The 27,910-nt window shown below is 63.1% G+C and overlaps 1 protein-coding gene across 15 annotated transcripts in view; it reads left to right on the top strand.

The window, feature by feature from the left end:
* The window catches only part of TSNARE1 (t-SNARE domain containing 1), a 146,064-nt gene that overhangs the window by 76,791 nt on the left and 41,363 nt on the right, over positions 1-27,910 (top strand). For 5 of the 15 annotated variants that reach the window (XM_072774700.1, XM_072774698.1, XM_072774695.1 and 2 more), the window contains 4 exons: positions 6,331-6,492; positions 16,430-16,502; positions 17,795-18,271; positions 25,025-26,298. In XM_072774700.1, coding sequence (XP_072630801.1) covers positions 6,331-6,492; positions 16,430-16,502; positions 17,795-18,271; positions 25,025-25,623 — 1,311 coding nt within the window. In that variant the 3' untranslated portion in view covers positions 25,624-26,298. Of the gene's footprint in view, positions 1-6,330; positions 6,493-16,429; positions 16,503-17,794; positions 18,272-21,495; positions 21,579-23,010; positions 23,516-25,024; positions 26,299-27,910 lie in introns of those variants that run through there. The other 10 variants (XR_012006934.1, XR_012006935.1, XR_012006933.1 and 7 more) reach the window with 10 other exon arrangements.

Raw genomic sequence — 27,910 nt, 5'->3', positions numbered from 1 at the left:
CGAGCCAGCAAGATCAGCTCCGCGGGGGGCATGGTCCCCTGTGGCCAGCGGGTCCCTCCTGGTGGTTGATGCAGGGCCGTCGGCTTGCGCACATCCCTCTTGCACCGCAGCAGAGGGTTCCCGTCCCCTCCCCTCAGAGACAGGCGCAGCACTGGGCTTGGCCAGGTGCCATGTGACCGCCCGATGCTGTAGCAGAACAAAGGAGTCTGCGCTGGGTCGGAAACAGGGAAAGACGTTGTCATACGTGGCAGCAAGCCTGGCACAGCTGCGAAGCCTCTGCCTCTTGGTGAGAAAGTGCTCCAGGCCGTGGCTGAGAGGGGCCAGGAGGACAGTACGTGCACAGGATGGCCATTGCCAGCAGGTCCTTTACCGTAACCTACCCCACGCACAAGAAGCACTTCAGCTGGATCGTGGACCTACACGTGAAAGATAAGGCAATGAAGCTTCTAGAAGAGGCCATGGGAGTCTGTCTTCACATCTTTTTGGTGAGCAGACATTTCTTACGTGGAAGAAAAAGTACCAAGTGTAAAGAAGATTAGCTTGACTTCCTTAGGTTAACACACTCTTAACTAAGTGAGGGTAAAGGGAACCCGCAGTGTGACACGTGTTTACGTACGCGTGTCTGGAAGGGACTGATGTCCGTATTAGGTAAACATCTCTCACAAATCAACAAAAAGACTACTCATTTCAAAAACATAAAAAGGCAAAAGCCTTAGGCACGTCTTAGGGGGGGCCCATGTGGCCGGAAAGTGCAGGAGTGTGTGCTCAGTAGGTGTCACCGGAAGCAGGCCAGGTGAGCCCATGATGCCTGGTCACTACACATCCCCCTGCGCCCACAGAGCACTAAAAGCAGCAGACTCGTGGCAGGATACCCAGTGCTGGGAGGATGTGGGGCACCTGGAAGCCTGTGCACGCCCCATGGGAGTGCAAGTGGGTGCCTCCCCTCTGGACAATGAAACTCTTCCCGGATTCACATGTTCTCTCTCCCGTGACCTTGCAGTCCCCGCCCCCCGAAGGGCACGGCCGGTGGAGATGCACATGTGTGTTCACCCGAAATCCCACAGAAGGACGCTCGTAGCCACTGACACGCAGCAGCACAGCGCTGGGAAGGCAGCCAGCCCGCGGTGCCGCGGCCAGATCATTTGTGCTGGTTTCACGCACGGAGCCTGTAGCGCCACAAAGAGCCAGCTGTCACCAGCAAGGCCCACCGGCGTGATCTCGGAGTGTGGAATCAACGAAACCAGAGAGGATAGAGGTCCAAACCAGGCCAACACAACGGGCAGTGTTAGGAGCCAGACGGTGTTTTCCGTGGCTGGGGGCAGCGTGATGGCCGGGGGGCTTGAGGGGCACGTTTGGGGTCCTGGCAGCATTCTGTGTTGTGCCCGGAAGTCTTTCCTTTGTAAGAATTGAGACCCATGCACTTGTGATTTGTGCATTGGACTGCAGACGTGTCGTATCTCAGTAAATTTTTTTAAAAAGGAAGAAAACGGTTAGCAGTGTTTCTGAGAAATTATAAAAGATTAGATGATTTCCAGGAATTTTGCAAACTGTAAACAGTACGATGACATATTACCCTATTCAGCACAGGGATTGCTGTGGTACTGACCTCGCAGACTTTGGGGCTGCTGTCTGCAGGCTGGCGGGCCTGGCGGCAGTGAGGGGCGCCCCCTGCCACCCACTCCCACCTGAGCCGAGCGCAGGCCGTGGCCGTGAACAGGTCAGCCCTCCCGAGTCGGCCCTCAGGGCCGTGGCCTGCGGCAGCCTCCCCCAGGTCCACAGTCCGTCTCAGACCCCGTCAGGCCCAGCCAGCGGGCAGTGCCAGGTGTGTCTGCACTGGCTCCTCCCCTCGCTGGGGACGGTCGGCAGTCTGCGCTGCAATCAGCCTGCTCGGCGTGGGTTTCCACCAGAGCTCCGCGTGTTCGCGGCCACAGCGGGAAGGACGTGCTTCATCTTCATGTGTTAGCTGGAAATGCGTCATGCTTCCCTGTGGGGGCAGGGTGGGTGGGTGAGCCCCTGGCTCTGGGCGCTGGTGCTATTATTTCATATGGGTGTCAGGGGAACGATCACCGTGGTCATGCCAGTTCTGACATTCTGGGCTCTGCCGGGTGTCCAGAAACTTCCATCAGCTAACAAACATTTATTACTTGGAGAAATTGATGACTGGCCTCGGGCTGCTAAACAGGAGTGGTTTTCCCAAGCCTGTGACTGGCTCGCACCCTGACCCCTGCCCCTCCACCGGGGTCATGGAGATTCCTGTGCGGAGCCCGGGGTCGGAGTGCGCGAGAAAGTGGCCCGTTTCCCAGAGCCCCCGAGAACCCGGGGAGCCTGCTGCGCATCCTCCCGCCTCGGCTCTTCTCACGGGAAACCGCTCTCAGCTCCACGGCCCGGCAGTCACGTTGGTTTGTGGGTTTCTTCCGTACAGAGCGGGATCCAAACCATCGGCCCTGGAGGGAGGAGAAAGCCGTCTTTGTTGGCGGCCTCTCGAGCTGGAAAACCATCACACGGCTGTCCCCTCCGCGCTGGCCCCAGCGCCTTGCCAGCAAATCCTTAATCCCCAAATTGGGCCTTTGTGAGGAGAACAAAGGGGCGCTTTCTGATCCTTTCAGGAGATCAGGTGTCCATGCCATTTCTCATTGCCCTGACTTGTCATGAGCCGGGCCGCTCGGGGAGGGCTGGCCCATACCTGTGCAGGTGAGGGTGTGCAGGCTCCCTTGGCCGTCAGCCGCCGGGTCACTTCCACGGAGCCCCAGACTCCAGGGAAGGTTACACGTAATGTCCTGTGATGCTCCCGTCGCCCAGCGTATCTGACCGCTCTGCTGATTGGTCTCTCCAAGTCGTTGTGGCTTTTCCAGTTCCTTCTGCCACCCTGTCACCCAAGGCAAGCCCCGAAATCTTGTTGAGCCCCTCCTACGTGTGTCTGGGCAAGGGGCCAGGATGGAAACACAGGGCTGGACATCCGTCATGCTCCTCCGTCTGCAGGCTCCACTCCGTGGAGTGGCCTTCTTGCACTTCTGTCCTGGGGTGCACAGACGAGGGGCCCTCGAGCAGCTCTCACCATGGGGATTGTCAGGTGTACCTGAGAGGCTTCCCGAATGCCTCCACCCCAGTGGAGTGGCTGGCTGTGTGACCTGGGACAGGCCCCTGGGGCGGTGGTACCCATGCTGCTCTTGGGGGGGGGTGCCAGCATCTGTCCCGCAGCTCACCCGCACCGAGGGCAGCATAGTCCCTCACGGCTTCCCGTCGTGCTCCCGTGGGCACGTCATCTTCATGTGCACCTGCTGAGACAGTGAGGTGGTGTCCTGTTCACTCCTTGCCCTGACTCTGGGGCGGGGATGTCAGCCCCGTTCCGTGGGGGTGGGGACTGGGGGGAGGAGAAACTAGGGAACTGCCAGGGAGGCACAGCCAACGAGGATTGTGCCCTGGGTCTTGTCGTCTGGGCCGAGGTGCGAGTGGTTAGCAAGGACCCCCACAGGGTCCCTTTGGCAAGAGCGAGTGTGTGTGTGGTGCCTGGCTGGGAGGCAGGACAGGCAGACTAGTGCAGTGGTGTGGTGAGGGCCTGGGGACGTGGGGCCGCTGTCCCATCCTGCAGATGAGGACACTGAGGCCCTGAGAGCGCGGTGTGGGCCAGAAGCTGTGGCTCGGCTCTGTGCCAGCCGCTCCTGCTGCTGTCCGCTGGGCACCGCTCACTTCCTCCCGCCCACACCAGGAAGGGGAGGTGGTAATTGCCACCTTGGACCAGTATCACTTGTCAACAGATTTTTTAGATCTTTTATTTTATGTTCATCTATTCACGTATTTATTTCTGTAAAGGCCTCTGCCGACTCTGGGGGAAGAGGTTCCACCCATGGTAGTGTGCTTGGGGGCAGAGCATTGGCTTTGGAAGGAGAACTGGGTCCGTGGGGGCCTCACCATTCCCCCTGGGGGGCCCGTAGCGCCGTCCTCTGGACCTGAGCGTGAGTATGCCCACCTTAGAGGACGTCAGGGGCGCTGCACAGGCACCCGGCCTCCCACATTGCCCCTGCCGTGGCCACTGCTGGTGGTGCTCCCGTGGCCACTGGGCCTCCTGCAGGCCTTCGTCAGAACTGTGCGAGTTGTTGTTTGTGTGCTGTGGTTTCTGTGCCCAGCCAAGTCCATCTGTCCCTTTGCCATCTGTCCGCAGTATCTCAGGCCTGGCGCGGGGAGGCCAGCGTGTGTCCTGAGCGCCTGTGGGTCTGTGGGAGAGGTGGTGGTCTCCCTGCTGCCGAGGCCAGCTGAAGGCTGCCCGGTGGGCCATGCTGGGCCGGCACATGGCCACCTGCCACGTGGCCCTGAGTGGCACAGGGGGGTAAGAAGGTGGCCTTGTCACAAAGGGAAGGGACAGAGCAGGCAGGTGGTCACCTCAGAGGCCTCCTTCCGGGCTGACCAGCGTGGAGTGTCCTGGAGACGTGGAGCCTGCAGAGGGAGGCTGCATGATGGATGTCCAGCCCTGTGTTTCTATCCTGGCCCCTTGCCCAGACACACGTAGGAGGGGCTCGACAAGATTTCGGGGCTTGCCTTGGGTGACAGGGTGGCAGCTGTACCTGCCGTCTGTCCCTGTGCCGGTGCGCTCTCTGGGCAGGAGGAGGGTGCTGTGGGCAGGAGAGGAGCCCAGGAGGCCTGGGGAGGCTGGGGGTGGAGTCAGCCGGGGGCGGGGCCAGATGGGGCAGAGTCTGCCGGGGGCGGGGCCAGACGGGGGCGGAGCCAGTGGGGGGCGGGGCCAGCCGGGGGCGGGGCCAGATGGGGCGGAGCCAGCCGAGGGCAGAGTCAGTTGTGGGTAGAGTCAGATGGGGCTGGAGTTAACCGTGTGGGGTCAGCTGGGGGCGGAGTCAGGCAGGGGCGGGGTCAGCTGGGAGAGTTTGCTGTTAGGTGGGGGCGGAGTCATCTGGGGGTGGGGTCGGCCAGGGGCGGAGTCAGCTGAGGGGGCGCCCAGCTCCAGCCAGGGTCTGTTCAGCGGGGCCCACCCCCCCAGGCTCCCGTGCACCCCGGCACCCGTGCAGGGTCCTCTCCACGTCCAGCCCTGGAGCCCCTCTGTGTTGGAATTGGGGCCTGGAGCCCCAGATTCTCGTCCTGCCTGTTCCGGGTTCCTCGGGCTCTTGGCTTCAGTGTCCTCGTCTGTAAAATGGGCTCAGCGCTCCTTCGCAGAGCGCTCGGAGTGTCAGAGACCCCCGGCTCCAAGGAGCTGTGACAGAGTGCAGGGTCGCTGGGTGGCTCTGCCCATCCTCCAGCCTTTTGTGTTGTCCTTTGATTTCCTTCTCCTACACACGCACACGTACACACATACACACACGTATGACATCCCTGCACCCACACGCCCCACCCCTGACCTGAAGCAGAGCTCGGTGGACTTGGGGGTGCGTGTGAGCCTTTGCCTGGCTTTCTGATGGGGTCAGGGGTTGAGGCGGGCACATGGTCATCTTTGCTGTGGCACATTTTCTGCATGAAGCCACCGCTCTGGAGTGGGGCCCGTTCCCACTTCCTGCACCCCTTCAGCTGTGGGGTATCCGGAGTTGAGACAGAGCCCCACAGGCATCCCTGCTCTCTCTCAGGACCTGACACCTGACTCCCAGGGGAGGACATTGCCTCTCCTGTACTCAGTGTCCTATCAGAAAGCAAATAGTTAAGTGAAGGGAAAAGCCTCATTTTATTGAATTCCAGGATTTGGTAAATTAAAGCAATCAGTACAGAATGGAGTGACGTAAAGCCCTCTGGCTCCTCTTCCCTGGGGCCCGGTCTCAGCGAAGGCGTGTGCAGGACACGCAGTCCCAGGTGGTGACTGTGCCCTGCCGTGTGGGAGGCCAGGCCTCCACCTCACTCCCCTGCCTGGCAGCTAGACCCCGGCTGTGACCTGAACGGGCTCTTGGGCTCACAGCCCCTGTGAGAAGCTGCATTTGTGTCCATGCGTGAAGGGGTGTTTCTCGGGTGTTGGCAAGGGCAGGGAACACGAGGAGCCGTCCTCCAGCAGGGCTGTGGGGGGGCCTACCGAGTGTGCCCCAAAGCCCGGCCTGGGATGGCCCGGGGTGGGCACGGGGCATCCGCCTGACCTGACCCTGATCCCTGCAGCAGGCCTGCGAGCATATCCCCCGCCCCCTGCAGCAGGGCAATGGCCCTGTGGTCGCGGCCCCCCGTCAGGGCTGCAGAACCTGGACTGTAGGTCCACACCCCTCCCGAGAGCTCTGAGTGGGGGGCATGCAGAGCCCTGGAGGCCCCTGAGGCCTCGACAGGGAGCTGCCTGCCGTGAGCCGGGGGAGAAGCTGTGCCCTGGGCCGGGTGGCAGCAGGGCGCACCGGGGCTAACTGCTCTCTCTGTTGCCAGCAGAGTCCCCGGGGCCCTTTTGCTGAGCTGCCTGATGATGAGAAGATCTTTAATGGGGGTGACGGCATGTGGCAGGGCCAGGAGCAGGCGCTGCTCCCGGAGATCACCGAGGAGGACCTGGAGGCCATTCGGCTGCGTGAGGAGGCCATCCTGCAGATTGAGGTGAGGACCTGGCCTGGCCGGTGTGGGGGGTGTGATTGTGTGTGTGACTGTGCCAGTGGCCCTCGTCCCTGCGTGCTGGAAATGCACTGAGAACACGGGGGATGCGGCTCTGCCAACAGTGGGGCCCGAGCCCCCTGAGCCCCTGCGAGTGGCCGTGGGTGCATTCTTCCCCCTGGGTCTCCTCATCTGCCCCTGGAAGTTGGAGCTGCTTCCAGGGGTGAGTTTCTGGACACATGTCAGAAAACAGCTTCTTGTAGAAAAACAGGAACCCGGGCAAGTTGGTAAAGTGAGTCACCAGCTCAGGACCTTGTGCTGTGTTTGTTGTCCCACCCTGAAAAGAGGTGGATGCCCCCACCCCCGCCCAGGGAGGCGGGGTTCAACCCCTTACCTCTGAGGCCCCCACCCCACCTTGCCCACTGCCTCCAAGAAGCCCCCTCTTCACACCTTCCTGTTCCTCCTGGCAGGAGGCAGCGTGCGACACGGGCTGCTCACTGTGCTGGGAACGCGCATCTGCGGCCCTCCCCGTTGGCTCGGCAAGACCGGCTTCCCACAGCCGCTGAGGAAGGGGTAGCGCATGGTCGCCCCTGAGGACGCGGGGTGCCAGGGTCCCAGGAGGCAGGAGGGGGGGGCTGCTCCTCTCTCTTTGGCTCAAGAACTGAGGTCCCTGTAGGAAGGGCTGGGGAGACCCCTGGCACAGTCTGTGGATGCTGTGGAGAAGGGGCAGAGATTGGGAGGCCAGGCGGGCGGGAGTGGGTGCCACGCTCGAGGAAGGTGCCAGGGAGCTGATGCCACCCACCCAGTGCTGGCCCCAGGGCCGTGAGGACGTGGGCGGAGTGAGGGCTGACCCTGGGCGAGGCCAGGAGCCCCTGAGCAGGAGGCCCCCAGAGGGTGGAGCTGTAGGCTGAGCTCAGGTGGCACCTCAGCATCCTGCTGGCCGGGCCCTGGGGAGACCCCACTGTGTGGATCACGGCGGCCCCCAGGACGGGGTTCAGGGGAGCCCCTTGTGTGAGTGGGGCCTGGGCAGAGGGTGGGCTTTACCGGGGTGATTGCCCCGTCAGCCAGGATGGAGGAGCCCGGGGCTCTAGGCCCCCCAGGACCTGGGGTAGTGTGGGACCCCCCCCCCAGATCCAACCAGTCCCGTCTGCAGCCCTCAGAGCCCAGGGTCAGCAGGGGGACTGCCATGGCCAGCCTCACGGGGAGCAGCTGGGAGCTTGTGTCCCTCTGTGTGGCACGAGGGTGACATGGATGTGCCCCCCACCGCCTCTCTCCCCGTTGTCCCTCCCAATTCCAGGCCCCCTCCCCCGGCCCTGGGGGCCGGCCTGTTACTGCCTGACCGACCGTCAGGCCTGACGCCCAGGGCCCTCTGTGGCTTGCCTGACGGATGACGTGTTGAATGAACCTGTGCAGCTGGCCACAGTGGCTGTTGTCCCCAGAGACAGAGACCTGGGTCCTGCACCCCATCTGCGCTGCCCTCTGCTGCCCGGGGGAGGACCCACAGGCAGCCTCTCATCCTCCCCTGGCTTCCACGGTCCCCATGTGGGCAGTTGCCCATGGCCACCAGGGCCTTCAGCTGCTGCCCCTGGGCGCCCTGTCCAGGCGGCTCTCTGGCTGCTGGCCCGGCCCTGGGCCCTCTCCCTAGCAGTGTGGCCGTCCAGGGCTGGGATGGGGGCCCGGAGCCCCTCACCCCTTGCTTCTGTCTGGCTCTGCTGCTTCCTCGGCTCCTGCAGGGCTGCCTGGTCCTGGGGTCCGGGTGCCCTGCCCCCCCCGGCTCACCCTGCCCCCCTCACCGTGCCCCTCTGCTCAGCCCAGCTTCACCCCGGTCAGCCCTGCTCCATCCCGCTCAGTGCTGTCTGGTCTCACTCAACCTTGCAGCACCCTGCCCCACTTATTCCCCACCCTTCAGCCCTGCTCCACTCCACCCAGCTCAGCCCCACCCCACTCCCCCCTGCTCAGCCCGATTCAGCCCCCCTCAGCCCTGCTCCTCCCCGCTCTGCTCTGCAAGCCAGGGCTCTTACACACAGGCCTTAGCACAGCTGCCCTGGGGCCTGGACTCAGCTGTGCTCTGCCCTGATCCCTGACCCCTGGCCTCCTGGGCCTGGACCTTCCCAGCCCGGCTCCTCCATCCCATCACCAGGTACTAGCAGCGTGGTGTGGGGCAGTCCCAGGCCCTCCGTGGGGGTACCAGCCCCTCCCATCAGGCCCCCGGGTGTGTGGAGCCTTGGAATGCAGGGCCACGCTGTCCAGCCAGCCTGAGACACCCCCGCCCCACTCGCTCCCCCACATAGCCTGCAGGTTGGGCCGGTGGCATAGTGTGGAGCCCAAGGGTCTCTTTGTCTTGTTTCCGTGAGGAGACTAGAGTTGGGGGCGGGGAACACCTGTGTGCGGGTGGAGCTCTGGGGACACCCAGTGTGGAGAGCTGTGCCTGGCTGTTGGGTAGCTGCTTACTGCCCGGGGGATGGCCGTACTCGGCCTGGGGGCTCTGGACAGCCCTGCAGCGGGACCTGCAGAGGGAGCCATGCCAGCCCGGGCACACACACACAGGCAGGACGCGGTCACCCCTTCCTGAGGGGGGTGGCCACACTCTGGGGCCCATGTGGCCTGAGCTGGTGGCTCCCGGGCCGGGGGCCTCGGGGGGCTGTGGTGGGCCAAGGTGAGCAGCGTACATGCAGTACGTGCAGGATCGGGGTCGGTGGATGGGTCCCTGCGACGGGGCGTGGAGGGGGTTTTGGGGCACAGCCCCTTCCACCAAGCTAGCTCCTGGCCGCCCGGGCTGCAGGCGAAGAGGCCCCTCACTTCTTTTCCCGGGGGACTGGGCTATCTCAGGAAGGTGGCTTGTCCGTTGTCCTCATAGCTGTGGCCAAGACCACCCGTGGTCGTGTGGCCTGTCACTACCAGAGCCGCCGGTCAGGCAGGAAGAGCAGCCTCGCTGTGGCGGTGGGCAGGCTGGCGCCTGGAGGGTGGTGGGGGCAGGAGGTGGAGGCTGGAGAGGCCACTGTGGGTGTAGCGGAGGCTTCCTTGACCCCTTGAGGGGAGGGGTGGCTGGCCTCGGGTGGCTCTTGGTCGCAGAGGGGAGGGGGAAGCCTGGTGGGGTCACTGCCCGGCCACGGGAGCGCCAAGGGGTTCCTTCTGGAAGCTTCGGTGTGTCTGTAAGACGGGGCAAGGACACCAAGCTCTGAGGCTGAGGGAACAGGAAGGACCTTTGTCAGCTGGCCCGTGCCAGTGTGCTGCGGTGAACCACCTGGCAGGGGCCTCACCTGGGCAGAGCCAGAGCAGGCGGGGGTGGGGGGCAGGGCACACCCCCAGCCCTGTCTCCGGGCAGGACTTTCCTGTCCAGCTTCTCTGCGTGGAGGGTCCACGGTGCTTCTGTGACCTAGCCTTGGAGGTCACGCGGCCTCCCCTCGGCCCTGCTGGTTAAGCGGCTGCGGAGGCCTGCCCCGCCTCCCTTGGCAGAGGCGCCAGGGTCCTTGTTGGGAGTAGCGTGGCAGGTGTGTTGGGGTGGCTCCCAGCCCCCCGGTGCCATTTCGCGGGCCGTACACCCTCCCCCGGTCCCTTCCCGCCAGCTGCCCTGGCACGTGCCTGCCTAGAACCTGTTCCTCCAGACACTCGAGCGACTTCAGGACTCCTCTTGACCTTCGGGTCGTGACTCAGTGGGCCCATCAGACATTCCAGCCGCCTGTGTGTTACATGTGACATGTTGAGTGATGGACCACGTTGTCGGTTTTTCTCTTCACGAGAGCGAAGCCCCGTGGAGGCAGGATGCTTGCCTGTCCTAGTCCCCGCAGGTTCCTGGCACCACAGACGACATGCGACACTCGCTGGGCACTCGACAGCTCTTCATCGAACAAACAAACGGACTAGTGGAAGGGTGAAGGATGGGTGGTGGGAGACGGAGGGGGGTGGACGGAAGACTGGATGCCTGGGGGTGCAGGGAGGGACGTGCGTGGTGTCCGCGCGGGGGCCGGTGGATGGATGGCTGGTGGGTGGAGGGATGAATAAGTTTGGCGTGTTGGGGCTCCTAGCGGATCTGTGACTTAATAAGAGGGCTGTGTCGCCTTTATTTATATGCATCATCAGCCCTCACAGAAGCCTGCGACAGTGAGCGCTCCTGTGCTCCAGTTTTATCAGAGCCGATGCGGAGGCTTGGAGAAGCCGCGTCACTTGGCCCGGCCATGCGGCTCGTGTGGCAGGGACCGGGCCCAGGCTGCAGGACGGAGGAGCGGGGCTGTGCCCGCGGTGCCACCCCCATCCCTGCCTCTCCCTCGGCCTCTCCCAGACGGGAAGGGTGCAGGCGGCCACCGGAGTGTGGCGTCCAGAGCGGGTGTGAAAGGAAGGAGGCAGCCTCTGCGGCCCTGCTTGTCTCACCCCTGCAGCCCTGGTCTACCTTACCCCTACGGCCCTGCTCCGCCTGCCCGTGCCACCCCGCTCTGCCTCACCCCTGCGGCCCTGCTCTGCCTCACTCCTGCGGCCCTGCTCCGCCTGCCCATGCTGCCCTGCTCTATCTCACCCTGTGGCCCTGCTCTGCCTCACCCCTGCAGCCCCACTCTGCCTTGCCCCTATAGGCCCCACCTTGCCTCACCTACAGCCACTTACTTAATCCTGGTTGAGCCTGGCTCTTCCTGTCTGGGGGTAGGGCAGCACCTCGCCTCCCAGGGGCCGGGGAGGTTGAATGAGACAGGCAGGCGCCCCTAGGCATTGCCAGCAGGTAGCAGGCCCCCGTCTGGCCGACTGAGCTGGAGCCCAGGTCGTGTACCCACTCCCGGCCCGGGCCACCCACCAGGCCCGACTGCCGAGTCTGCACTGGGCTCCCCTGCCCGGCCCCCCTCACCCGATCTCACCTCGAGGGCTGCGCGCCCTGCTCCCCTCCCTGGTGGAGCGCTGTATCACCTGACCCAGCACATTAGCTGCTCTGTTGCCATGGCGGCCTGGCAGGCCCAGGAGGGGCGAGGCTGGGGCTGGGTGGGGGGACAGGGGGGCCTCCCGGCTGGCGGACCCCAAGGCCCAGCTACCTTCCCTGAGGTCGGCCCTGCGCAGCCAGACCTGGGGCGCGGGGCGTTGACGTAGCAGATGACTAAAATATGTGACTAGATGAGTGAAATTTGGCGTTCCGTTAACTGGAACAGTCGTGTTTATAGGTGGATGATTGCCAAGATCCTAATTATAAGAAGAGATTGTGTAATAGAAAAAGTGCGGCGGTGTTTTATTTCTTTCTGTTCCTAGGAGTGAGGGGGGCACACAGGTGCACGCGAGCGCACATGCACACGCATCGCGGTTTTACCGTGTCCCGTGCAGGGCTGTTAGTCTGCGGTGCCAGTAGAAGGAGAGAAAGAAGATTCCGTGAGAGCTTTTAATGAGCTCTAGTTTTAGAAGCAATCAGGAAAATAATTGCATGATTTAAACATTTACTAAGTTGAGGTGTTTTGAGTTTCTCTCTGTCGCCCACTCTCCCGCTTTCTGGGGCCCACGCCTGGCGCGAGGCTCCCGGCGCCTGCCGCCCTCACGCGCCGCAGCTGGTGCCGCTGCCCTCCCTCCCCGGGGGTGCCGTCCTGGGGCGGCTGCGGGGGCTTCTGGGCGGGCCCACCCTCCCTCAGGCTTGTGACCAGCCTGGCTCCGAGCCCCCCGCCCTGGTGAGGACCAGGCTTCTGGCTGAACGGGGCTTGCACCCAGGCTCCTGGGGGAACCCGCATCTCCAGCGTACCCCCCCAGGCGTGCCCGGGAGCTGGGCCTCGTGTGCCCTTGGCGTCCTCCTCTAGGGGCCGAGGCCCGGGTGCCCAGGTGCCCAGCACAGTGACTGGAGGGCCATTGCCCACACCAGTGGTTCCCGTTTGCGTGAAGGAGGCTGCCCGCCCACGCCTCCCCCGCGCTGGGGCCCTGTCTGGGCGGATGGGCAGCTCCGTCCCCAGAGCCTGCCTACTGTCGCTGCCCCATCCATTCTGCAGACGGCCTGGATGCTGGGATGAGAGAGACGCAAACCCCTCGCCCCCAGGAAGTCCCGGCACCTGGGAGCCGTCATGCAGGAGGCGCAAACCCCAGGCACAGCTGGGTGGAGAAGACCCGTCCCAGGAGCACGGCCTCGCGGCTTGTCCGTGGACTTCCAGGAGGCTGCTGCCTGGGGTCTGGAAGGGCTCAGCAGCCCCTCCCCATAGTCCTCTGTCCTGTTTCCCTCCTGAGGGGGGGGCCCCACGTGTGTCCCCCTGAGGCGTCCCTGTCCTCTCAGCCCTCCCCCCTGGAGGGGCCGACTGAAGCACACGGGTACCCTGGGACTGCCTCTCATCCTTCATTCCTCCCCAGCATGGCTCAGTTATGTTTTTTGAGCAAGGAGAGCCTTTATCCACAAAGATTGTCACAATAGAGGATGCCTTGCCAAGAGGAGAATGCTGGGACTGTGGGATGTGCGGGAGCTGGGGAAGCAGGGGCCCGTCCCTGTGTATAGGGCAGAGGGGTGGGTGAGGGCTCTCTGGGTCAGGGGGTGTCCAGGCCTGGGGAGGGAGAAGCCGAGCCCAACGTTGGTTGCCAGGCCTTGGACCGGACGTCAGCTCGCCTCGTTCGAGGCACAGAGTGCAATGCGGGGCTGTGTCTGGCCTTTTCCTGGATGAACAGTGGGGTGTCCTTGAGTCCATCCCTGCTGGGGAGAGGGTCTCAGTCACATGGAGGAGGGGTTCTCTGCAGAAAGCACTTTCCAGAATACCAGAGGGGGGCCAGGTTGTTTGTGTCCCTGTGTCCAGGAGCCCTGCCCGAGCTTCTGTTCAAGACGAATGACGTTTATGGGTCGCTGACCGAGAGGGTCATGGGTCTAGGGATGAAGCAGGGGCTCGGGACCGTCTGCTGGGGACGAGGGCCGGCCTGGCCTTGCTCCTGCGGCATCAGCCGGAGTCCCTGCTCGGAGGCAGGGTCTGAGTGTTGGGCGTTGTGAGAAGAGGGAGGCCTGGTGTAAAGAAGTGTGTCTGTGCCAGGAGACTGGACGGCCAAGAGGCCGGGAGGGGGAAGCCCCCTGGTGTGCAGCCCTGTGGTGCAGGGCCCCGGGGGCTCGGCCCAGGGTGGGTCACCCGCGTCAGCTCCCCGTCCTCTGCGCACCGGGGGCTCCAGAGTTGGAGCACAGGTGCCCGGCTGTGCATGTCTGCGCCTGCCGGCGGGCCAGGCTATCCCTGTTCCAGGTTGCCTGTCTGCTGGGCCAGCCGGGGTGGACAGGAAGCCTTCCACCCCCGCTCCGCCCCAGGCAGAGCCCCAGGTGGGGGCCTGGCAGGTGTCACAGTGTGTGGGCGATGGCAGGGACCTGGCTGAGCCAGGGACGGCTCCTGGCAGCGTCCTGGGGACAGCTCGCCACAGAAACCCTGTGGCAGAGACTTTGTGAAGCCGGCTGGCAGCAACGGCTCATATGTTTGCAGCGAGTTGGAAAACTGCCTTGACCGCAGCATCTCTCAGGAGGCCTCCCCCGAAGTCCGGAACGTGAGCCGGCCTGGGGACACCGTGTTCCGTCCTGGCTGTCCCAGGTTATGGGGGTCAGTGCCTTGCAGACGGGGAAGAGCCAGCACACCCGCGGTGTGTACGGTGGGCGCCTCCACCCCGGCAGGCAGCTGGGGGTACCGGGACCCCTGCTCAGCAGCGCCTCTCCCCGCCCTGTCCTTCACTGAGGCTGTGTCCCTGTGGGCAGCACCACACCAGCCGGGCCCCTGCTGCCCCTGCCCGAGGGAAGAGATCCAGCGCTCGCCGCTGAACCACACCCCTGCCCTTGGGAGAGTCTTACTCTCTCAGTGACTCGGTTTCCCTGTCTGCCCTGTCTGCAAAGTGGGGGTACCAGCAGGTGTGCTCACACACAATACAGGGAGACCAAGTTACCTTAGAAAGGCTCCTAAGAGTCCCTGAGTCCAAGGGCACCAGGGCCAGGTGCGCTGACCCCAGACGCGCCTCATGTGAGAGAGGCCTGGGTGACCAAGGTCGGGGTTGGGTGTGGCTGGCCTGTGCCCGGCCGCTGCCAAGGTCGGGGCGGAGCTTGGAAATCTGGGTGGTGAGGCGGTCTGACCCAGGCCCTGCTGAGCCTGCAGCCTTTACCGTGTGACCTTTAGGCGGGAGCCTAGGCCTGGCCTCCCTGGCCGGTGGCTTCACTCCGGGAGGGTTGTGGTGACAGGGATTCCAGAAATGGGCCCAGGCCCTGGGCCACCCCGCACCCACCCCTGGGCTGCAGTCCTCCAGGGCCGAGACCCACGGGCTCCGTGCTGGCCGCCACCTGCCCAGCCCCGGGCCCTGTTTGTGCAGAGTGGCCGTCTGCCCTGCGCCGTGGTTAAGGCCGTAATTGAATTGCAATTGATAGAACACGTAGGTTTAAGATCATGCTAATTGCTTCATTTCCCAGAACACTCCTAAAAAGAAAATGAATTTCCCTGTAATACTGTGCAGTGAGGGAAATGACCCTTGTTGAAATCGGTCCAGGTTCCAGAACGAGCTGCAGAGCGGGTGGGCCAGGGCGGGGTTCACACTCCCTGCCTCCCCCACCCCTCGCACTGGCCCGAAGGAAGCTTCCCTGACTTGGGCTCAACCCTGGCCGTGTGCCAGGCTCCCAGGGGAAGCTTTGGTTTTGCTCACGTGATGGGTGAGGAAATCTGGCCCGAGGTGAACGGTCTTGTCCAGGGTTACCTGGCTGGCCAGTGGAGGAGCTGTCCCTTGCAGGGTGGCATTTGGGGAAGGGGTGGCCTTAGGGGCAGCGGACATAGGTGCCAGTCCCAGCCCTCCTTCTGCCAGAGGCCCTGGAGCTCACAGACGCCCTGGAGTGTCCACAACCTTTCCTGTAGATGGGTGTCGTGACCTGGACTCGGGTGCTGACAAGCATGATGGCCGTGTGTGGCGTGTGAATGTTGTGGCCGCGTCCCTCAGGAGCATCACTGCTACTTTGCTGGCCAATGGAGTTAAGAAAGTTGGACAGCATGGAAGATGCTAGACTTGCTTAAGTGGGCACCCTAGATCCCCTTGGTCCAAATCTCTACTCCTTACCCTGTTCACTAGCTTCATGAAGCCGCTCAGTCTTTCCACGGCAGTGGGACTACTCTCCACGCACCATCCATCCATCCACAGTCTATCCCTCCACCTACCCATCCATTCATTCCTTATCCATCTGTTCACCATCTATCCACTCATCCATCAGTTCACCCATCTATCCACTTGCATCTCACTCTCCATGCATCCACCCGTCTATCCACTTGCCCATCCATCCATCCACCATCCATTAATCTAGTATCCATCCACCCATCTCTTCGTCCACCTGTCCATCCATCCATCCACCATCCGTCTGTCCATGCACCTACCCATCCATCCATCAATCCATCCACCCATCTACTATCTATTCATCCATCTACCCATCCACTATCCATCGATCCATCATCCATTAATCTAGTATCCACCTATTTATCTATCCACGCACCATCCATCTATCCATGCATTTACTCATCTATCCATCCACCCACCCATCCATCCATCCACCATTCATCTTTTCATCCATCCACCCATCCACTATCCACCATCCATCTGTCCATCTGTCCACCCACTCATCCATCCCGCTCCTTCAGGATTTATTGAGCAGCACCTGCATGCTGGCTGGTGCCAAGTGCTGGGTGTACAGAGAGAGAAAGGTACCATCCTTCAGTCAAGGGCGACAAAGCAAGGACGGGGAACAAGGTGTCTGTAGGACTGACGGGTGCAGACACTGTGGGCAGCATTGCCTGCAGCCCTCCAGGGCCCGACCCTGGGTCCTCTGTATCCAGTGAGGGATCTTCCAGCCCAGAGAGCTTGTGGTTTGGCCTCAGGGTCAGGAAAGAGTATTCAGATCGAGCCGTGTCTCTGACTTGGGGGGTGACCCAGGGCTGTTGCTGGATCTTAGCTTTCATTTAGCACTCCCTGAGGGCTGTGCCCTTGACCTCTGCACCTAATGGCCATCCTCTTGTTTCCACAGAGTGACTTGTTGGATGTAAACCAGATCATCAAGGACTTGGCCTCCATGGTGTCAGAGCAAGGCGATGCCATCGGTGGGTACCTGTGCTGCCCTCTAAACCACCTGCCCACAGACACTTGCCCTTTCCCCCAGGTGTGGGCAGGGCTGCCTCCCAGGTGAATGACACCCAGGGGGTTTGAGGTCTGAGCATGTGTTGCCCTCCCTCCTCGTGTCCCCAGGTCTCCTCAGCTCCTCAGGCAAGGCTGTGGTTGGGGAGGCTCATGCAGGAGGGTGGCCCGCCCATTCTGCTCATTGAAGAGTCTGGGCCTCCATGCTTCCCCCTGGGTCTTCCTCCCACTCAAGGACTCCCCAGGGTGAGGACAGGCTGTCCTGGGTGGGGGTGGGGTTGGGAGGGGGTTGAGGCTGGGGGTTGAGCAGATTCCCCAGCAGAGAGTGCTGCAGATGTGGAGCCCAGAGCCACCTTGGAGCCGGCCACTTCTCAGGAAACGGGTGTGGTAGGGACAAGGCAGTGCCAGGGGCGGGCCCGTGTCCCCTCCACGTGAGTGTTCCTTCCACATGAGGACCTCAGCCCCGTCCAGCCTGGCCTCTCCCCGCGAGATGGCCATGTGGTTCTCCCTGCTACTGGCCCGAGTACCTGGGAGCCCTGAGCGGGTGGGCCCAGAAGCGTGGGACTGACTCCTGGCACCCAGAGCCGCTGGCAGCACCGTCAGCTCCCAGCCAGGGTTCTGAGGTCTATGTGTCCTGCTCCCCACAGGGCAGCCCGGCCGTCCCCCTGGCTGTGCTGCACCCCCAGGAGATGGGGGCCTGGGCGGGAGGGAGCGCTGCCCCCTGCGGCTGCTGTCCAGCAGGCTGACCTGTGCTCTTTCCAGAACCTGGGCTGCATGCAGGGCTGTGCTCGGTGGCTGCCCCAACAGGCTCTCGCGTTGCTCGCCGCAGGCCCCGCCTGGGATCCACAGCCTCCCACCCCGTACCCCTGTCGTCAGCCTCAGCATGGCTGCCGCAGCCACTCCCACCTCTGGCCGCTGTCTCCGGGCGGGTGTGCAAGTGTTCTGTCCACTGCAGACATCACCCAGACGGTTGCTCCGTCCCAGTGACAGACTGATCGGGAGGGGCCATCTCCAGGGGAGGGGGAGAGGGACAGGCGAGGGCTGACTCGTGGCCGTGGGGTCAGGGCCTGGGGACCCTGGGGCACCAGGAGAGAAGCAGCGGAGACCTCGGGACCCCACCGCGTGCTAACGTGGGTGATCCTGCCGTGACAGATGAGGGGCGGGGGCCCGTGTGCCCCTCTGCAGGGACAGTGGAGGCCACGAGCCTGGCGGTGCTCTGCTCCCCGGCCCGTCAGCTGGCCTCTGCTTGCTCCCTCAGCCTCCGGTGCCTTTCCAGGGTCCAGCAGCAGCAAGGCCCCGTGCCGGCCGAGCTCCAGCCCAGAGCCAGCCGTGGCGGCCCTGCTGCCCGGGCTGGGCTGTGCGCCCCCGCGGCCAGGCCCCCACTGCCGCACCAAGACGCGCAAGCCCAACTTCAGCCCCCAGGAGACGGAGGTGCTGGTGCAGAGGGTGACACGCCACTACCCGCTGCTGTTCGGGGCGCTGCGGGGCACGCCCTCCCGGAAGCACCGCGTGTGGAACAAGATCCTGCAGGCGGTGAACGCGCTGGGCTACTGCCGGAGGGACCTGGGTGACCTCAAGCACAAGTGGCGGGACCTGCGTGGGGCCGTGCGCAAGAAACTGGCGGAGCGCCCACGGGCCCCCGGCCTCGTCCTTACCCCTGTGGAGCGCATGGTGGCCGAGACCTTCTCAGCCCCAGCACCCCTAGGCGAGGGCCGGGCCGCCGAGCCCCTGCCAAGTAAGTGGGCCCCCCAGGCCTGCCCCGTGCCAGGGTTCAGGGAACGGCCCCAAGGAGCAGGACCCTCGGGGAGGGCAGGGGGCTGGTGGGGATGACCGCCACCACGTGGTGCCTCTCTGCTTCTAGATGGGGAAGGAGCCGGGGGTCGGAGGGCCCTGCTGCCCCGGGGAGCAGGGGAGCGGGGGCTCAGGCTCAGCCTCGTCCTGACCCCAAGCTGGGAGCCCTTCTGGGGGTGCCCTCACCCTGACACAGCACGGCCAAGGGCCTCCAGAGGCTCGGGGAGCAGAAGATGAGGGGCCGGCTCCCCTCCCTGTCGCCAACCCCATGTGGGGGAGGGGACCACCCTGACCCCTTCCTGTGCTCTCATCATCTTGGGGGCTCTTCTCCCCCAGACCAGGCGGCCTCCAGTGGCTCTCAGCTTCCCAGGGCACGCTGACCCCCCCCCCGAGCTCATGCGTCCACTGACAGGGTCCTCTTTTGCTGGAAGTTTCTGTGCCTGGTGAGGAAGGCTTAGGGTGCTTGGTGGGGTCTCTCTGCCGCACACAGCCACCTCCAGCCTCAGGGTGGTGCTGGCTTGGACTCCTGGTGCCACCTCCCTCCGTGCCTCCTCCCGCCGCCCCTCCTCCTCAAGACGCCTCTGAACATCCTGGTCAATCTGCACGAAGTGGCTGCGCCCCCTTGACTCTGCAAAGATGGACTCTCGGCTTCCCGGGGAGCTGCTGGAAGCACCGTGGGGACGAAGCCCGGAGCGGGACCAGCCCCCTCCTGAAGGCTGCAGAGTGGACAACAGGACTCAGACCTGAGGGCCAGTCAGGGACCTCAGATGCCCCGGCAGATGGCTACGGCGGAGCTTCTAGCTTCTAGTGTGCTGGGTGGGAGATGCACACAGGCGCTGCCCTTCCCTGGGGGCTGGCCTGGGTCACGGGCCTGGGAGATGCCTGGGTCAGGGCCGGCCTGCCAGCCCAGGGGAGGCCACACTGTCCTGCAGGCAGAGCAAGGCCTGGTTTTGGGGTGCTGCAGGGTAGGGTGTGCACACCTGCGGGGGCTGGCAGTGGGTGGCACTGTGTGCCTAGGCCCACTCCACGAGTCCCCAGCCCTGGAGCAGGGCAGGAACCTGCTTATGCCCTGCTGGGCCGGGCGCCCCCTTCCCTAGACCCTGCAGTGCCCCCGGGCTCACCTCCATCAGGGCAGCCAACTGCCTGGTCCCTTCGTGCCCTGGGCTCCTCCTGGGGGCGTCCCTCCTGGGCCAGTGGATTGTCACCCAGTGACGCAGTGAGAGGGAGTGGCCTGGGGCCGCACCTCCGTGGCAGGGCTGAGACAAGGGGGGGTGGCCTGAGACTATTCCTGCGGGACCTACCGGTTCCCCAGTCTGGGCAGTGCTGGCCAGGGGCTTGGCTAGGGTCACGGCCGCAGGGGTGAGGCTAGCCAGAGTCGTGGGGGCCTCTGTGGGGGTTGTGCGTTGGGGTGCATCCTCCCTGCCCCGCTCTCTGAACGCTTGGGGCGGGTGCTGAAGGTGGTTCTGTGCGGCCGCCAGAGGCTGGGCCTGGAGTCTCCCAGCCGAGGTCCTGCAGGGCAGCTCCCGCTGAGCAGCCCCCACGTGGGGACTGGGGGTGAGCCGAGGGCACCCAAGATCTGCCCCCGACTGACCTGGCATCTTCAAGATGAAGCGCCGGGTTGCCGCGTGCCCACTTGGCAGCCCTGGGGGCTCAGGAGGAGGGAGCTGGCTGGGGGGGGGGACCCTCTCTGCACCGTGGCCCCAGGGTGGAACCGCGTCTGAGGGGGGGCTTTGGCTGTGGCGTCACATGCGGCTCCAGGCCGTGCATGGGGGTGAGCGTTGCCTCGGAGCTGGGCTCACGGCGACCCCAGGGCCTGTGGTCGGTGCTTTGAGGAGCTGAGAGCAGCCCAGGCTCTGGCTAGTTGCCGGGCCGAGGAAGGCCCGGCCAAGAGCGTGGCCCCCAGCCCTGCGCCCGGGCCCCGCCGTCTCCCAGTGCGTGGGGGCAGCTGCTTTGTCCTGTGTGCCCGTCTTTCCTCAATGGGGGCAGGACAGGGGTGCTGCTGCCCACGGCCCGGGGCTGCACAATGGCTCCGGCGCCTGACTAGGGGCCCGGGGGGCTGCTGGGGGGCGAGCCCTGCGCCTCTCCTTCCAGCGGGGCCGCTCCAGGAGGGGCTGGGCTCCGGTGCGGAGAGGAAACCACAGTGAAGACAAGCCCCGGGGCCACCCACCGGGCGGCGGTGCCTGCTTCCTCCAGACCTTCTCGGCCCCGGCCTTTCGGGCTGCCGGCTCACCAGGGGTGCCCGGGTTGTGGTGCTCCAGGGGGGATGCAGGATGTGAATCCAACTGCTTCTGCCTCTGGAGTCCTAACCAGAATTTGTGAGTTTGGAGTCTGGTCCCCTTTTTCTTGAAGGAGGGGCTCTGCGTTTGCAGCAGCCGCAGTGAGAGCAGCTGGTCTGCAGACAGAGCGCCTCTCGCTGGGGTCACATGCCTCCCTCTGTCGCTACCAGGATCCCTGGTGGTGGAAGAGAAAACAGTGTAGACACGTCCTTCATCTGGGTTCAAACCCAGGTCCCTCTGTGCGCTGTCACAGTCCTAAACCATCGCTCTGGGTGTCCCTGCAGCCTGGCCTTGTGTTCCTAGGTCTGGTTGTGAATTTGGTGCGTGTTTTCATGATGCTGCCCTTTTACTGCCGCGTGGCTGAGTGGAATTCTCTGGTCTCCTGGGGCTGCTCTGAGCCCCGTGAGGGCGGCTCAGGTGTGCCGCTGGTGTGACTTGCCAGGGCCTCATTGACACCCCACAAGCCCCGTGCCCGAAGCCCCACATTGAAGTCGGAACCGGTCAGTCGCTGTCCAGAGGCCTCGGGCCAGCGCGTGCCCCCCAACCCCCTGCACCTTTGTTCACTGACCCAGAGAGGGCAGGCCTCTGTCTGGCTGGCTTCTGCCTTCTCCTGACTGGGCTGCCCCTGCCGCCCGGGGCACCTCCTGACGGCTCTGGTGGCCAGTGCCCACAGCAGCCCGGTGGCCCAGTGCCCGAGCCCTGCAGCTTCTGCCTCTCGGGAGGCTGGATTCCTCACCTGGCCTCCAGTGAAGCCAGTGTGGGGCCTATGACCACCAAGGGGGCAGCGGCCATCCAACCCCTCAGGCCTCTGCGCCTGGGCTCCCTGGGGCTCGTCCTTGGGGTGTCCTCAGGGTCTCCACTCTGTAATTCCTTCTATTGTCTTGATTTGCAGAGAGTATTGAAGCCAGCCTTGAGGCTGCGTCCTCGCACACAGAGGCGGCCAGCGAGCTCCTGGCTGGAGCCAGCCGGCACCAAGTAAGTCAGTAAGAGGGGACAGCGCGGCTGGCCCGCGGCCCCCTCGGTCCCGTCTCCCTGGGAGCCCAGGCCCTGCCCTATACTTGGGAGGGGCGTCCCCACAGGACCTTCTCTGAGCCCAGGTGGACTGGTGTGGGGGAGGGGAGAGTTAGGACGATGGGCTCTGCACCTAGGATGCTGTGCACCGCTGCCGGTTGTCTAATTCTGGTTATTGGCTTCCTTACTCAGTTCCCAGCAAATATACCTTCTCCCAGCCCACCCCTGATACACATATGCCTGAGTGTCCATTCTCATTGCATCAGTATTACCTAAACTCCCATGCTCAGATCAGATTCTAGCAAAGAAGGGCAAGGAAGCCCAACATTTGGTGGTGGGCGGCCAGGGCCTTTGTCCAGCTGGCCTCATGGGAGCTGGAGGTCCAGAGCATGAGCAGGACCCACTTGGGGAATCTCCCTGCTATGGGCGCTGGGCACAGCCATGGTTACTCAGGAGCTCACTTGCCAAGCTGCCCGTCCTGAAGGCTCTGTGGCCTCTCCCTTCTTCCCAGAAGGGCAGCTGGGTCTGGCAGTGTCTGTCACCTTCCTCTGACCCTCCTCTTGACCATCCTGCACCTGCACCAGCTGCCTAGGCCCCTGTGTGGCTCGGGTCTGCCTCTGGCCTGGCCCTGGGCTGGAGGCTGGGATGGGCCCTCCCTACCTGGAGCCATCAGAACTTGGCTTGGGACAGTTGGCTGGCTCAGAGGGAGAGCAAATATCAGGCCTTTATTTGCTTGCGGATGCAGCCTAGAGCTGCCTGGGGTCTGATGGCTGGGCCTCCAGGCTGCCATGCTGCCACCGTGTGAGCAGCCCATCAGGCCAGGCAGGCTTAGGTCTTGGTCTGGCTGGGTGGGGGGTGGGCAGCCATCCACTCACTCCTCACTCACTCACTGGCCCTCTGCTCCATGCTGGGCTCTGATGGGCAGAGACGGACACTGTAGAGCTCATCACCCCACGAGTGGGCATCTCAGGGGTACGGTGGGATGGACGGTCCAGTCCAGTGAGCAGAGGGCCCTGGCCAGTGGGGCAGGAAGATTTCCTGGGAGAGCGCATGCTCCATCCTGGAGGCCAGGTAGTCATCCTGGAGGAAAGGACAGCGTGTGCAGAGGCCGAAGGAGGAGCCACACAGGCGAGCTCATAGGCTGCAGTATGACCACTGTGTGGGGACCGTGGGGGGCCGCAGGGCAGAGGGCTCCAGGAGAAGGTGGGTAGACGATGTCCTCATTCCCTGGGGTCTCTGGGAAGTCAGAGCTCTGTTGGCTTCCCCTCTTCTCCATCCACGGCCACCAGAGTGAGAAGGCGGGATGACTGAGGGTCAGCTGCACACGAGACCTGGTAAATGCTGCACCAGGAGAGGCAGACTGATGCCAACTTGGTGCTCACTGCTGGGCTCACAGCCCCGCCACCTTGCAGCACACCAAGGGCAGCCAGGCCCTCCACCTGGGACCTCTCCACCAGGCTTGGTCCTTCCGAGGCCTCCCGGAGTGGAAGCTACAGGTTGGAAATGACAAGCAAGCAGACATGCCCGAAGCTCAGGGCCGGCCTCTCTCTGATGGGAACTCTTCCAAGTGGCGGAGCCTATCAGGCGCCCTCGACAGCTGCATCGTGAGAGGGAAGCAACAAGCCAGCAGGATAGCTTCCTCCATGAATACCTGGGGCCACCAGGGCAGAAGGATCAGCAGATGCCAGGACCACAGGAGGAAGATGTGACAGTGAGGAGGAGGAGCAGCAGAAGGAGGTGGAGGCGGCATGGATGGCCACCTGTGTCCATGGACACCTCATCAGGCTCAGACCCCCATCCCTGTCCTATTCCCAGGGAGCTCATTGGACCCTGCCATCTGGGGTGATCCTGTCACTACCCCATTTCCATTGCAAAGCAGTAACCTCTGTGCCATAGGTGAGGTGAGTGAGGCTCAGACCCAGGAGGCACAGCCCAGGGTTGCTGCCACATAGGAATGTTGTCCCACTCATCTCCACTGGCATGTTGAGAAGTGTCCAGAAAGACAGGACATGGCACAGCCCCACATTTCAGGTCCAGGTTTTCCCTGGGAAGGTTGCTGCACCCTGACAAGAGGAGGGTTAGACATCCCTATGGCCTGAATTGGGGATTGGAGGTCCAGAGAAGAGAAGGGTTTCCCAAAGCTGCACAGCTCTCAGGAAGCAGAGCTGGCTTTGGAGCCTAAGCTCTAGAATTTCATGTCCAGGGCTTTTTCTGGGGAAGCTCTGCTTCATGTATACTCTCTCATTTTTCAAACACCTACTTGCTGGAGAAGTGGACCCAGAGATCAGTGGATGGGTGCCTAGATGGAGATGCATGAATAAATAGATGGGTGGATGGATGGATGGATGGATGGTTAGGTGGGTGGACAGAAGTATGGATGGTAGACAGAGGTGTAGGTAAATGGCTGGGTGGATGGAGGATGATGGATGGAGGATGGTGGATGGATGGATAGATGGACAGAGGTGTGGATAAATGGATGGGTGGGTGGGTGGATGGGTGAGTGGACAGATATGTAGTTAAATAGATGGGTGGCTGGAGATGGGAGGGATGGTGATGGGTGGGTGGATGAAGCTATGGGTAGATGGATGGGTGGGTGAGGATGAATGATGGACATATGGAGAGATGCACAGAGGCATGAGTAAATGGGTGGGCAGTTGGATGATGGATTGATGAACAGAGGCATGAGTAAATGGATGGATAGATGGATGGAGAATGGGTGGACAGAACCATGGGTAAATGGGTGGGTCAATGGAGGATCAATGATGGATGGGTGGATGAATCGATGGTAGACAGATGGGTGGACAGAGGTGTGGGTAAATGGGTGGGTGGGTGGAGGATGGATGATGGATGGATGGGTGGATAGAGGTATGAGTAAATGGGTGGGTGGATGGAGGATGGATGGACAGAAGCATGAGTAGATGGATGGGTGGATGGATGGATAGATGGATGATGGATGGGTGGATAGAGGCATGGGTAGATGGATGGTGGATGGGTGGATGGACAGATGAATATAAGGAAAGAATGAAAGGAAGGAAGAAGATGGATGATGAAGAAACTGAAGGGCGAGTAGGTGAGTGGGTGGTATGTGTAGGTGAACAGATGGGCAGACGGGATGGTGGATAGACAACAGCCAGCTAGGTGGATGTGTAGACAAATGGCAGCGTGGGGGCTGGGCACTGAGGCTTTGCAGTTGCCGGGCTGAGGTTTGGACCTCAGTGTTACTGGAGGAAGACTCCCCCTGCGAGTCCTAATTGCTCCCTCGAGTGGGTGCTGCTGCCCACCTCAGAAGGGACCGGGAGGCCTAAGTGCTCCGTGTGCAGAGGTCCCCCCTCCGTCACCTCTCCCTCCCTCTGACGTATTGCCCCGGTCATGGCTGCTGGAGGCTGACGTTTCCTGTCTCCCTCCACCAGCGGACGAGGAGGATGAGGCCCCCAGCTGCCTGTGGCTACCCCTGCGGACCCTGGATGGGCCGAGCCTGCCTGAACCCGACCCCCTGGACCTCCGAGGAACTATCGCTGCACCTACCTCCTCACCCTCCCCACCGGCCTCCCCAGCCTCCCCAGCCTCAGCGCCACCTGCGGCTGCGTTCCCGGGGGCCCTTGGGCCCTCCCCGCCCTCCGCTGCACCAGCCCCGCCCCCTGGGAGGCCCGCAGGGGAGGCCACCGAGTTTGAACAGCGGCTGCTGGACTCCCATCGGCGACAGGGTGCCCTGCTCTCCCACTGGTCCCAGCAGCAGAGCGCACTGATGGCTCAGCAGAACCTGCTGCTGCAGAGGCTGGCAGAGCAGAGCCAGCGGCTGGCTGACGGCGTGGAGGCCCTCAACCGGACCCTCGAGAAGCTGGTGGGGGCCTGCCCGGCACAGGGAACCTCGCCCACGGCCCCGGAGGGCACCCTGCCTGGCGGAGCGGCCCGTGGGTCCACCAGAGGCTCCCAGGACAGCCCCCAGGGCTCCCACCCAGGCCTGGAGGTCTTCTCAGGGATGATCCTCAAGGTGGAGGACGAGGTCTAGGGTCTGGCCCCCAGAAGGCCGCACACAGTGGGGACTCCAGCCCTTCTGAGAGCTGGGCCCAGGGACAGCCGGGCAGGGCTAGAGCCTCGACAGAACCAGTGAGGACAAAGGACACTCATGACGTTGTCCCTGGGGCTCAACGATGTGCCAGGAAAGGCCTCGGAGCCAATCTGCAGGTCCTGGGCAGAGGTCTGCTCAGGGACCTCATGGCTGGAGGGGGCAGAGGGGCACGAGTGGAGCCCCTGCTGCCATCCTGCGTGCTCACCAGCTGTAGTGAGCCCCTTGGAGGACAGGGCCGGCACCTCCCTGCAGCCACAGGGCCGCTAGAGCGTCCCCAGACCTGGAAGGGTGGCTCAGCTGGGTGTCACGAAGGCCCCCGGGGACCCGGAGTGCCCACCGGAAGCCTTCTCCTCCTGGATGTGTGGACTCTGCGGGCTGGGTCCTGCACTTTTCTTCATTCTGCCAAGGGAACCACGTCCTGCAGGCCTGGAGTCCTTTCTGCCCAGTTAGAGCTGTGGCTTGATAGACACGCATATGCGTATGTGTTACTGGGTACTGTATGGGGTGGGGTGCTGTTTTGTACCTACTGATTTTTCCTGCAAAAAAGTATTTTTCCTATATAAGCATAAAATAATGAAAAAGGCAGTAAAGGTAGTGATGATGCTCACCAACAAATGAGACGGAGCCCAGTCCTGATCTCGGGTGGGCTGCACCCTTGTGCTCAGCCCCGGTGGGGAGCCCAGAGCGCTAGCTGGGTTTCCAGATCGGCCCCATCCGTTACCCACTGTGCCCCTGCTGGGTCCCTCAGGGAGCTGGTGCACACCCCTGGCCCACGCACACAGGGAGGCTGTGGGGCCAACAGGAGAGGGCAGGGGTCCCCACACCGCAGGGCCTCGCTGGTCCTGGGCCCCGTGCCCTCTGCCCGCCTCCCCTTTACCTCCTCCTGACCGTCGTGGCTAGAAGCCTCCCAGAGTGTGAAGTATTGGTGTGGGCTGGGCGGTGTGCTGGTTCCAGGGCTCCTGTGGAAGCCCCAGCCCTGGGGAGGGCCAGGACTGGTGTTACTGGCACACGGGCAGGACCCTGCTCTGGTTGTCCATTTTCACTGTGGGCCGGCAGCATGCCGGTAGCCTTGTCTACGGAAGAAAGCCTGGGCTCTTCAGCCGTCATCCAGCGGCTCCCTGGGATGTGACCCGGGCGCCCTCCCAGCCTCCTCTCTGTGGGTGCAAGTGGTGCCTTTTGCTGTCCCTGCAACCTCACGCAGATGGCCCCGCCCTGGGAAGCCTTCCTACTACGCGGCAAACCTTGGATCCCTGCATGCCTTCTCTGAGCCTCCCCTAACCTTCGTGCCGCGTGGACGGGATGCACCCTTCTGTCCTCTATGTGCACTACAGATTGACATCTACCTCCCTACTTGCAACAGACACTGCTTCCTCCTGTTGCAGGCTGATGCCTTCTCCAGTCTCAGACTGAGCCCTGACCCTGGTCACACCCTGGGCCCTGACCTTGGTCACACCCTGGGCCCTGACCCCAGTTACTCTCTGGGCTCTGGCCCCGGTCACACTCTGAGCCCTGACCCTGGTCACACCCTGAGCCCTGACCCCGGTCACACCCTGGGCCCTGACCCCGGTCCCTCTCTGAGCCCTGATCCTGGTCACACTCTGGATCCTGACCCTGGTCACACTCTGAGCCCTGACCCCAGTCACACCCTGGGCCCTGACCGCAGTCACTCTCTGAGCCCTGATCCTGGTCACACTCTGGATCCTGACCCTGGTCACACTCTGAGCCCTGACCCCAGTCACACCCTGGGCCCTGACCGCGGTCACTCTCTGAGCCCTGATCCTGGTCACACTCTGGATCCTGACCCTGGTCACACTCTGAGCCCTGACCCCAGTCACACCCTGGGCCCTGACCCCGGTCACTCTCTGAGCCCTGACCCCAGTCACTCTCTGGGCCCTGACACCGGTCACACTCTGGATCCTGACCCTGGACACACTCTGAGCCCTGACCCCGGTCACTCTCTGAGCCCTGACCCCAGTCACACCCTGGGCCCTCGCCCTAGTTATTCCCATAATACCTCTCTGAGACCCCATTGGGCCTGGCCCCGTACTATGTGTGGAAGGTGCATATGTAAGCAAGGCAGACCAGAAGCCTCTCCTTCCGGAGCTCGTGGTCTGCTGTAGGAAACAATGCTAAGCTAGTAAATACTCCCTGGGTAATGGTTTCTGTGTGTAAGTTAAAACTAGATTTAGCTGTATTTGACAAAACACCCAGGTGGCACATTTTAGAG

This window comes from Canis lupus, chromosome 14, assembly GCF_048164855.1.
Source record: "Canis lupus baileyi chromosome 14, mCanLup2.hap1, whole genome shotgun sequence".
Lineage (NCBI taxonomy): Eukaryota > Metazoa > Chordata > Mammalia > Carnivora > Canidae > Canis > Canis lupus.
The sequence above is the reverse complement of the archived record's forward strand: the minus strand, read 5'-3'. Positions and strand labels throughout refer to the sequence as shown.